Here is a 12,130-nt window from a genome sequence, read left to right as displayed (position 1 = left end):
CTGTCACATAAGCCGCCAAGGTCACATTGTGCCCCCTGATCAGTTCTGACATACAAATATTAAAAATAAAGACATGCCACTTAATTAGTAGATGGTGGAGGAAAATGTTTTAATTAATCTGACTCATTGGACACACTAGGCTGGACCTACCTGCTAACGGTGCTTCGGGAGGTAAGCTTTGGACCTGTCTTTCAGGGGTGAGTCAGACTGTTATAGATGAACCCAATGGCAAGGGACTGTTCATGGAGGCTAATGTCAGAGAGCTGGAACATTCGGCGGGGCATGAGGGAGGCACAATCTCACCCCTGTTTGCTCTAGCACAGAAGCCACTAGTGATACTACTTTGCAATAGCCTCCAACAGTGGGAAATACGAGTTGGAGACGTACTACACACAGTGTCCCTATATGCTGACAATGCTCTGTTCTATCTAGCTCACCTCTGCACTCGAATGAAGCATTTAGATACTTTAGGGTCCTCTCTGGTCTCAAGGTTAATAAGCATAAGACTTATTTTTCCTCTGGGGGGCTGAGAAGGTGTGAGCAGCTTCCCGACTTCGGCCTGCGGTTGTAAGTAGAAAGTTTCGGGTACTTAGGCAGTAGGGTTGCTGTGACCTCAGGACGGCAGTATGCATATAATATGGGAAGAGTGTTGGGCAGATTGCGTACCTCTATATGGTTCTGGAGTACACTCTCACTCTCTATCATGTGGCAGATAGCAGTTGGTAAGATGATTCTTTTGCTGTGATGCTTGTATTATATGCAATTCGCCCAGTGCCCTCTGGGGCTCAACACCTTCAGACCACTAAACAATCTGTAGGGGTCTTTGGTTTGGGTGAGGAGCGAAGCAAGTTCTGTTGGAGTTTATAAGTCATTAGCAGCAAAAAAAAACATTATAAATTCACATATGGCACTATTGATCGCAGAATGGCACCTTGCCATTGGATGGTTAAGTAAGTGCTGTCCAACAACTGAACTGTGGGTCAGGGACACACTGGAGCGGGCACTGACAGAAGAGACTTACAATAGAAGTGCAATGACAAGGTGGAAGATGACCTGGCAATTTGGTAGAACCTACACAGTACTCCTTAGAGGCTCTGCATAATGGGGCACAAATATGTCTAATGGTTCAGAGTAAGCGGCTGAAGGAGTCATGGCACACTGTATACTTCCAGGACAGGTTGGTAGGAGGGATAGAGCCTCGATTGGCTTATATGGAATTCTATGTGTGTGTATTCACATTAATACTGCGAGGAGGGGTAGAGGGAAACAGGCCTGACTTTGTGATAGTCACCGCTACGTTCTTCTCCACAACAGCAAATCCTTTTCAGCAGGACATCTCGACAAAGGTATTCTGCCTTGTGGAGCCCTCTTCGGCTACAGCCTCATCCGGCTGGAGGAATCAGACTAAGTCCAAAGGTAAAAATCTTCACCACACCCTCATCTAGTGGTTCTCTGATTTCAACGACCTCCTCTCGGACACAGGCTGCTGCCCTGTCCTGCTGACTAGCATAACTTCTTCAGAAAATCATTATAAGTCTGAAGGTAACTCTTCTACATGGTATCTGCAGCTGACCCATGCTCCATCACAGTAGGCCTTAATTTGTGATTATGGCCTGGTCTCACGCGACCAGATACCTGTGGTTGGTGCTTTGTTCTTTTTGGTGCTATTTTTTACTAAGAACACGAAAAAAAATCATAACTCCAATTCTACTGATTGGATTTAATGTGTTTTGGTGTAATTTTACTTATTAAACTTTACTATATTGTTCTGAACTGGTTTGGGATTTTTCTGGTGTTGTGCTTCCAATTTATTAGTTTGTGTGCTACATAAATACTTTACAGATTACCTCTGCGTTAAGCCTGACAGCTTTGATGCACAACTACCAGAGGGTTAAGCACAGGTTAGTTTAGTGACTTTTTGTGGTTCACCTGACACCCCTCAACTAATAACCTAATTTGTTGCAACAACATGAATTATGCAAATACAGACCGGATTTAACGGACAACAACCTGAAAAATGAGACACAGAGTTGGTGAAAAGGACTACAGTATGGATAGAATCAGAAATAACTCTAGAAAAGTCAGAATCAAAAGACTGCTGTATCGACTACATATTTGTGCCAAACTTTCCTGAATTATACTTTTTAATACGGAATGAATGCAAATAAAGTTTATTAAAAATAGTAAGGAACAAACCACATGTCAATTATCCTTGATCCAGCACCTTTTCAAACAGTCCAGTCTGAACTGCTTGACCAGTTCAATCTCAGATGACAGAGATTAAGTCGGGCATTTCACACATTACTTTTGTCAAGGACTAAGTAGATCACAACATTTAGAACGATTTTGTCACATGAGTAGCAATGTTCGTTTCTCTTAGATAAAATGTAATATTACCTTTATAACTCGGTCTGTCCCACAAGTCAATAACCACACTCGGGTTGCATCAAAATGTACATGGACGATCGTGTGTTTACTGTCATGGAAAGAAGCAGTGGGTGCTCGTCTATAGGAAAAGTACATATGTAGAGATTAACTGAGGAACCGTCCATCCTATCTTTTGAAAACAAAGGCATTACAAATATTTTACTATGTGCATCACTGTTATGCAGGGAAGTACTTTAAAAAACCTCATTATAAGCATTTCTTTTTTAACACAAACAAAAACACTGCTGAGGAGCAAGCTATATTTCGTTCTCCATTTTCGATAGATTTGTGGTAATCTGTGCATGTTCACAGGGCTTTATGCTTTGCACCCTTGGCCCCTGTGATCTGCCATTTCTCTTGCATCCAGCTGTTCTCCTGTGGGTGTCACCATTGTGAACTACTATTGCTGAGGGACGGTGCCACTGATTCTGCTTGTGAGGAATGCCACATCTCAATGCCTGTCTTACTAAGATATTGGGATAAGAGATGTAATGTTTGCCCATGTATCCTTTCAAATATCAATGAACAACACTTTGGTGCGTGGGTGTTTTCCTGACCTACTGAGATAGTGCTACATCTCCTTCATCACCAACTTACGTAATGGTAGTTATTTCTGACAAGCAGGAGGAATTCAATGGATAAAGGGGCTTGCTGTCCACCACTGGTATAATGCTGACCCTGGCGTAATGACGGTAATACATTGTATACTGCAGCTTTTGATGGCACAAGATGATGATACATGGAGACGTGCAAGGCAGAATCTGCCAATGTTACAGAAGCACAGTTGAGGTCTTGACAAAATAGCAAATTGATGTTTGGACACCAAATATCTAGTTCCTAAATATGAAAATTAGTATTTCAGTAGAAGCATTGTGCTTTGAACAATTGTGGTTTGCTCCATGAAACGTCACATTTAAGAGGTGTGGGGGTTAAGGTGGTGACTAGAAGGGGGGGGGGGGAATTGGGCTCACCTTTTTCAAAATAAAAAAAGTATTTGGTAGCAAAATGTGTGCACCTACATAAAAAGGTGGTGTTTACAGAACAAAAGTGTTATGTTTTCAAATATGTATTTAAAGCTGAAAACCACTACTGTTATTTTGACAACTGGTGTAAACTATCTGACTGTTTGAACCTGTAAAGTCTGTAACCTGATCATAACACTCCTATAATTAGCCTGTAAAACCTGAGTAGCTCTACACTGTATCCTCCACGACTGAGAGATGTTAATTTTCCTCCCTGCCTCTGCCAAAAAGATTGTCACTCAAAACATATAATCTACATGGAATGGTTGGATGAAAAAAAAAAAAAAAAGAAAAGGAAGCAAACTTCGTAATTGTTGATAGACATTATGCAAAATTGCTCTTTTTCAGAACTGCCATTTGTATAAATACCTCCTGTGGTTTTTATCACAGAAATTAAGCTGTAAAATGCAAAATTTTCTCACTATTTTGCCAAAAGGTTGTTGGGGCGGATACACATTTAACTGCACTAGGGAAGGGATGGGCTTGCTTGTCACACCATGAAAGTACAGTAATATTTAATTAGTGCCTTTCAAAATCAAACTTTCAGGGGGTTGCATCACCTTGAATGCCCTTTGAGGAAGTCAGTGTAATTCGCCTAATACAAAACAAACAAGTTACTTACCTTTGGTAACTTTTTTCTGGTGAATTCTCTAAAAGCAGCTTCCTCCCCTTTGGAATACCTCTAGGTGGCAGACTGGAACTGGAAGAATTTTCAGCATAGCCCTTACACACCTGTAGGTAGTGCTGTGCTGCCGCACATCATCACTGCATCAGAAGAGACAGCTGAAGCGGATTATAATTGCCACCAAACCGTGCAGTCAGTTCCTTTCTGGACACTTTATGAGCCCTGGGACGCAGAGACCAAAAACCATTTGTTTGTGCCAGTGTGCAATCTCTAATTTGGGACCTTTTTAGATGGAAAAGAGTCAATTCCACAGAACAGCGACACAGGAGGGTGGTGAGGAATCTACGGTTACGTAGAGTATCCACCAGAAAGAGCTTTAGTGATAGTAAGGAATCTGTTCTTCTGAGGGATATTTCTAACTGCAGATTCTTCACCTTCAGAACAGTTACCAAAGCAGTACCTTTCCCAATGGTGTGTGTGGAATGACACAGACTAAAAGGTCCTGCAGGACCGAACAAAGAAAATGCCCTTCCTTTCGGTCCAGGCTGTCATGGCAGTTGTGTTTTGTGAATGTATGCACTAATACCTTTGTCGCAGCCTAATCAATATCCAGAAAGCACCCTGCATTATGACACAGTTGTAGCAGCCTTGACCCTTGTAGTGTGGGCCTCCAACCCTTCTGGAGGCTACTTTCTGGCTATCGCAAAGCAGATCTTAATACAGAGGACTATCCACCTGGACAAAGTCATTTTCTGAAATGCTTTGCCTTTCCTTGCCCCAGAGAACCCCGCAAAGAGCTGATCCTCCACCCAATGGTCTTCGCTATGATCGATGTACAAGCGGAGCGCTCGTTTTAGGTCCAAACATTGAGGTCTCTCCTCTTCTTTCGAAGTGTGTAGTGGGGCAAAGAACATTGGAAGAGTGAAGCACTGTCCGATGACATGAAATGGAGTCACAACGTTTGGGATGAAAGGCAGCTCTAGTCCCTAGCACCAATTTGTCAGAGTAAAAGGTGTTGTAGGGTGACTGGACTGATAAAGCAGGGAGTTGAGGGTATTGTGATAAGAATGACCACCTTCTGGGTCAGGAGACGTAAAGGACATCTATGCAGCGGCTCATAAGGGGTACACATGAGGACCAACTTAAGGTCCCTCTGTGGCTTGGGGCAGCGTGGAGACAGGGGCCAGATGGGCTGGGGTTCACGGACCCAGCAGTCCTGGATATTAACTGCTGGATCCTCTACCCTAGCCCTGAAAGGACTATGGTGCCTGCTGTTGTGATGGCGGACCTGGACGCGGTTTGTACTACCTAACCTAACAATGCCTCAAAAGAGGCTAAATTTGTCAGAGATACTGCGTTACACGTGTGGAAAGACTGAGGGAGAGTATAGTGGCTCTACCTTCCTTGAAGAGCTAAAGGGAGTAATTGGCCTTCTCGCCAAAAAGACAAGACCCATAAAAAAAGTATCAATGATTTACACTTGAAAAGCCTGTGGAGCTCATCCATGCACAGTGCTAGTTCCAACAGCTCTTTTTAAACAGTCGGTCATGTCCAGGCCAGACCGTATGACATACTTAACCACTTCCTGGCCATCTTCAATGGTATGTGCCAAGTTGGCATAGAATTCTTCTGGGACTGCTGGCAAGAGCTCTGCAACCATGTCCCATACAGCACAGGAGTAACTAACTTGCAAACAGCTGTTGTTGACTAACTGAAGGGTGATGTTAGCTGATGAAAACATACTCTTGTTAACTGCCTCCATTCATTTTGATTATCTGGGGGTGGGGGGGGGGGTTGCAGGAAAGAAATTGGGGTTAACCATGCTAGTTGATACCTACTCTAACAGACTCTCAGGATGAGGGTACTGAGTCAGGAAACTGTGTAAGAGTAAATCTAGAACTTCAGTGATTTGTCTGATGACTACAGTGATTTAGGTTGACTTTTCCAAGAAAGGGCCCATGGGAGAACCTTGCCCCATTTCAGACAATGTGTCCAATCCACTGGCTTCTTGTAGGCCCAGTAAAAACTGTCATCATCATACTGTGGGGAAATTACATCTCCACTATGTTCACTAAAAGTTGCTTGACTTTGGTAAGAGTCAGATCCAAAAGGTTGTTGAGCACTGGAGGGCGGCTTATGGCGGTCTTGTCAGAGTGCACTAGGGCCGGGTATGTTGGAACTGTGTTGGGATGAGTCCATCATTTGCGTTTGTTTGCTTTTGTCGCCCTAAGTGCACCGGGTATGCCCAGGCATGGGTCCCGGGCTCACTATGCCACTTGATTCAAGTTAGTCTGGCTGATGAAAGGGGATACCCTGAAACCGGTTCCAGGATGATTGTTTCTGGTCCAGAGAGGACCTGGCCTGGCAGTTTAGGCTGGACTGTTCCCATGAGGAACCAAGTCAAGACTGATTTGCATGTAGCTGGGTCCAAACTGGGGTGGCATGGTGAGAAAAAGAATTGATGGATTAAAACCAGATCTGTGACGGGGGCGAATGTTTGATTGGTTTCCATTCCATCCATCATTTGTGTTTGTTTGCTTTGGCCTGGAGTTGGACAGGACAATGTGATTGGCGTCCACTTCCAGTGTCAACGGCATTGGGGCCGGAGCTGATGCAGCAAAATTTGCCATGGACCGTTGTGCCAGGCTTGACATTGGCCATGAAGTTGGAAATTAACTCGAAGCAGGTTTAGGAAGCACAGACAGTGCTAAGGATAGCCCACTGGTAGTAACCAGGAGGTCTCCACTAATCTATGTATCCTGAAGTCACATCAGAGGGAGCTTGTAGCTGGCTGAAAATATGTAATGACCTCTTTAAATGCATCAACCTGTTGTGGCATTGCCAACAGACCCAGAAATTCAGAGTGCATCTGATCAGCTGCAAAATCTGCTACTCAGTTGGGGACTAGGAGTAAGACCGAGAAGCACCTTGATGCCATCACTACTGCGAAGGAGAGCGGCAAGGCCCACCTGGACTCACTTGCGCTCCTTCATAGGATTGGATTTACACAAAGACTTAGAATGCAATGATGACCTGTCACAGGAACAAGTCTACATTCGAGTAACAACGTGCCTTAAAAAACGTCCTGCGGTGTTCAGGGACATACAGCTTGCCTTTGCATTACTATATCAACTTGGAGTCAAAGCCCAAACCCATGCACCTGAGAAGCACATTGTGGAGATCTGTCACAGGCATCTGTTTGAGACAGTCCTTACAAGGCTTAAACCCCGTAGTTTTAGGAAGGAACACATTCCCTTGACACTGGCGACATTTTGAAAGAAAAAAAAACGTGTCAACTGACAAGAAAAAGTTAAAAGCTAGCTATGGATCCATGTTCAAGGCACAGAAAAAAAAGAAACAGACAATTGTGCTAGGGTGGCACCTATATGCTGCTTCAGCTGTCACTTCTAGGGTGAAGCATAGTTGATGCGGTGTTGCAAGGCACCACATACTAGTGTGCAGGGGGCATTCCTAAAAAATTTCAGTATCCAGTCTGGTGCCTTTGGATATTCCAAAGATAAGGAAATTATCAATCAAAATGAGGTGGTTATTTAAGCCCCATCACTTTATGAAGCAATTCATTTTATTTGATTAATGAAGATGATGTACATACCCCTATCTACAAGCAATGGGCGGAAAAGGAGAGCATTAGAAGAAAAGGAAAGAATCAAAACACAACTACCCCCTCTCCCTTTCTCAATCACCCTCGGGAGCTGAGCTACAAGAACTTCTGTTTATTTGTATTCATAACTACAGGGAGTGCAGAATTATTAGGCAAATTAGTATTTTGACCACATCATCCTCTTTATGCATGTTGTCTTACTCCAAGCTGTATAGGCTCGAAAGCCTACTACCAATTAAGCATATTAGGTGATGTGCATCTCTGTAATGAGAAGGGGTGTGGTCTAATGACATCAACACCCTATATCAGGTGTGCATAATTATTAGGCAACTTCCTTTCCTTTGGCAAAATGGGTCAAAAGAAGGACTTGACAGGCTCAGAAAAGTCAAAAATAGTGAGATATCTTGCAGAGGGATGCAGCACTCTTAAAATTGCAAAGCTTCTGAAGCGTGATCATCGAACAATCAAGCGTTTCATTCAAAATAGTCAACAGGGTCGCAAGAAGCGTGTGGAAAAACCAAGGCGCAAAATAACTGCCCATGAACTGAGAAAAGTCAAGCGTGCAGCTGCCACGATGCCACTTGCCACCAGTTTGGCCATATTTCAGAGCTGCAACATCACTGGAGTGCCCAAAAGCACAAGGTGTGCAATACTCAGAGACATGGCCAAGGTAAGAAAGGCTGAAAGACAACCACCACTGAACAAGACGCACAAGCTGAAACGTCAAGACTGGGCCAAGAAATATCTCAAGACTGATTTTTCTAAGGTTTTATGGACTGATGAAATGAGAGTGAGTCTTGATGGGCCAGATGGATGGGCCCGTGGCTGGATTGGTAAAGGGCAGAGAGCTCCAGTCCGACTCAGACACCAGCAAGGTGGAGGTGGAGTACTGGTTTGGGCTGGTATCATCAAAGATGAGCTTGTGGGGCCTTTTCGGGTTGAGGATGGAGTCAAGCTCAACTCCCAGTCCTACTGCCAGTTCCTGGAAGACACCTTCTTCAAGCAGTGGTACAGGAAGAAGTCTGCATCCTTCAAGAAAAACATGGTTTTCATGCAGGACAATGCTCCATCACACGCGTCCAAGTACGCCACAGCGTGGCTGGCAAGAAAGGGTATAAAAGAAGGAAATCTAATGACATGGCCTCCTTGTTCACCTGATCTGAACCCCATTGAGAACCTGTGGTCCATCATCAAATGTGAGATTTACAAGGAGGGAAAACAGTACACCTCTCTGAACAGTGTCTGGGAGGCTGTGGTTGCTGCTGCACGCAATGTTGATGGTGAACAGATCAAAACACTGACAGAATCCATGGATGGCAGGCTTTTGAGTGTCCTTGCAAAGAAAGGTGGCTATATTGGTCACTGATTTGTTTTTGTTTTGTTTTTGAATGTCAGAAATGTATATTTGTGAATGTTGAGATGTTATATTGGTTTCACTGGTAATAATAAATAATTGAAATGGGTATATATTTTTTTTTGTTAAGTTGCCTAATAATTATGCACAGTAATAGTCACCTGCACACACAGATATCCCCCTAACATAGCTAAAACTAAAAACAAACTAAAAACTACTTCCAAAAATATTCAGCTTTGATATTAATGAGTTTTTTGGGTTCATTGAGAACATGGTTGTTGTTCAATAATAAAATTAATCCTCAAAAATACAACTTGCCTAATAATTCTGCACTCCCTGTATTGCTTGCGCTACGGAATGATAACCTGTTCAACTTATTTCTTGTATAGTTACATCTTACACTCTACCACAAGTCACTTTCACTTTTACAGCTGTGTTAAGTTAGTCTGAGGGACAATTCAAACGAGTCAGGTACTTGGGGATAATGAGCTTGCAATATTCATTCAACAGAAATTATAGAAATGGAGCCCACACATCTTCAAAACGTTCTCAACGGTCTTCTATTGAAAGGGTTAACTTTTCCACTCCCATCATTTCCCAGATCCGGTATAGCCAGACCCTGTCATCTGTTATTTTGCCTGTGATTCAATGTGAAATAGTAGCTTGCTTTGCTGCACAAAGTGCTAGGGCCATTTGTCTCCCTTTCAGCAAGTAAATATGGGGACATCAGTTTAGTGGGGAGACCTCAATTGCTCGTAATCGTTGGACCTCTGTGTCGTTTAGCACTTCTGCCCAATGCCAGGGTAGTGGAGTAAGGTGCCTGTGCTCCTGCATTCTCTCCATCAGACTTCTGATTTCCAAGCATGCATTCTAGTCTGGGTTACGTACCAGTATTCCATCCTTTTCATGGTAGCTTGCCTGCTTGCTGCACTTCTAGCTGATTTATGGAAAATCTCTGCCCATCCTTTATGAGTATTCTACCGATCTTTGCTTTCCATTTCTTTTGGATGTTTTTCTAGAGCCACGGTGCTCAATAGGAGCTTATAAATTTCCAAGAGCAAAAAAGTTGTCGCTTGAAATTAGCCATTTCCCGAATCTTGTCATTGGTCTACTAGCGTAGGGTCTAATAGATTTACTGGTAACCAGTTGTCAGGTCTGGAACCATCACATCTTCTCCATCTCAGGCTAGGAGTAGTCCAATTTAAGTTGCTCAAATGGGATAATCCATTAATAAACATAAGTCTTCCTTTCAATTTGCACTGACACTTGCTGAATACCTAACCCGTAGAGATGGAGTAAACATGGGCTTACTCATTAGGGATGGAATTGCTGTGAAACCTTTCATGCCTGGCACTTTGTTTCATACTGCTAGGAAGGCCTTCATCTTGGGAGAGGAGTCCGGACTCCGTGTTCTATGCCTTTTAGGAAGCAAAGTAAGTTACCAAGCATGGTTCCCAAGTTATGCGTTGGGACACAAAGCACTAGTGTTTTTCTGATTCAGTTCTATCCCACTCCACAATATAGAACAACTGGGAACTTTGGTTGTAGTGAACTGTGGCCTTGTAATAGTACACAATGTTGGGAGTGCCACTTCTGCAAGTCTATGTGCCACTCTCCTAGCCATCTGAGTTTTTTGCTGAGATAAACATATCTGCTGTTCCAAGTAGTCTCCTCAGAATTATAAGGGTGGTGGTGGGGTGGCGGGCAGGGAGGGCGTTAAGAGATGAGATTGAAACATACAATATTTTGGGTAGTGCTCATCATGAAGGAAGAAGGCAGATCCCAATGGATAGTGTGTAGCAAATTGATGAAGTTAAGGCAGGATGTGAACTTGAGGGAGGTTGTCAGTTGGACTTGAACGGAAGGTACTGAATGGGTGGCCCAATGATGGGAAATTGCTTTCTAAGAACGTTCTGCTTTTCTTGTGGCATAGATAGAATGAGTATTTGGGATTTTTGCGGGGTTAGAGAGAATCAAGAGGCACTCCTAAACTCCACGATTAAGGGCATGAGAGAGTGAACAGGACTGGTAAGGAGACCATAACATCGTCTGCATATCAGCACAATTTATGTGTGTCTTTTCCTGTTTTGACCATTGTGATATGTAGAATGTATGGTGGAACAATGCATGCGCCAATCACGCATGCCTGAACAATGCGGTCGGAACAACGACCGCATTGTTTCCACGAATGCCTTTACCACGCATGCCTTTAGAACGACTTTTCATTGTAAAGGACTACCTAGTAAAGGAATATGTGGAACGGCATGCGTGGTTTTTGCATGCCACCCCGCACCCGTCCTAAAAATACAACTAACCCAATGCCCCCCAACCACCCTGAGCCCTAAAACCTACCCTAACACCCACCGACCCTACCCCCAAAAATAAATAAAAAAACAGCCCCTAAAAACAAAACTACCCCACCCCCAAAAAACTACCCCACCCCCAAAAACCAAACTACCCCGATCCACCACCCTAAAAAAAAAAACTACCCTGATCCCCCCACCCTCAAAAAACAAACTACCAGATCCCCCAACCCCACCACAAAACTACCCTGACCCCACACCCATAAAAACAGCAATGCCCCGATCTCCCCCACCCTGCCCCTAAAAAACAAACTACCCGACCTCCCCCCACCCCAAGCCCTTAATCCACCCCCACCCCTAAAAACTAACCCCCAACCTTGCCCCAGCCCCACTTACCTGACCGAATCCTCTCCCAATGCTGACTCCCTTTTTCTGTGCCTTAACAACGCATGTGCGTTGTTCAGCACATGTGTGGCTAGGGCAGAGAAAAAGGGAGTTGTTGTTAACACAAGCGTGGTTCAACAACGTAGGTCCTAGCAGTTGGGGGTAGAGAGGTGAAGTATTTTCATAGTAGCATAAAGCCTAGATATCAGGTGCCTGGGGGAGTGAGACCACAGCACCAAAGCCAGAACCGGCAGGCAGAGGGTTAGCTAAATCACTATTGACGTTTTAGCAAGTTTCTTAGAGGCGAATGGGGACATATGGTCTTCCACGCCTCAAAGGCTATTTAGAGTAAGGAACTCCTTTTCCATGTATAGGTCAGCAATTTTGTTCAGT

General features: G+C 43.8%; 1 protein-coding gene across 2 annotated transcripts in view; it reads right to left on the bottom strand.

The window, feature by feature from the left end:
* The window catches only part of WDFY2 (WD repeat and FYVE domain containing 2), a 450,542-nt gene that overhangs the window by 20,638 nt on the left and 417,774 nt on the right, over nucleotides 1-12,130 (bottom strand). For both annotated transcript variants that reach the window (XM_069205445.1, XM_069205447.1), the window contains one exon: nucleotides 2,398-2,506. In XM_069205445.1, the coding sequence (XP_069061546.1) occupies nucleotides 2,398-2,506 (109 nt within the window). The remainder of the gene's footprint in view (nucleotides 1-2,397; nucleotides 2,507-12,130) is intronic.

This window comes from Pleurodeles waltl, chromosome 8 (genome assembly GCF_031143425.1).
Source record: "Pleurodeles waltl isolate 20211129_DDA chromosome 8, aPleWal1.hap1.20221129, whole genome shotgun sequence".
Taxonomy (NCBI): Eukaryota; Metazoa; Chordata; class Amphibia; order Caudata; family Salamandridae; genus Pleurodeles; species Pleurodeles waltl.
Note: the sequence above shows the minus strand (reverse complement) of the source record. Positions and strands in the feature narration are given on the sequence as shown.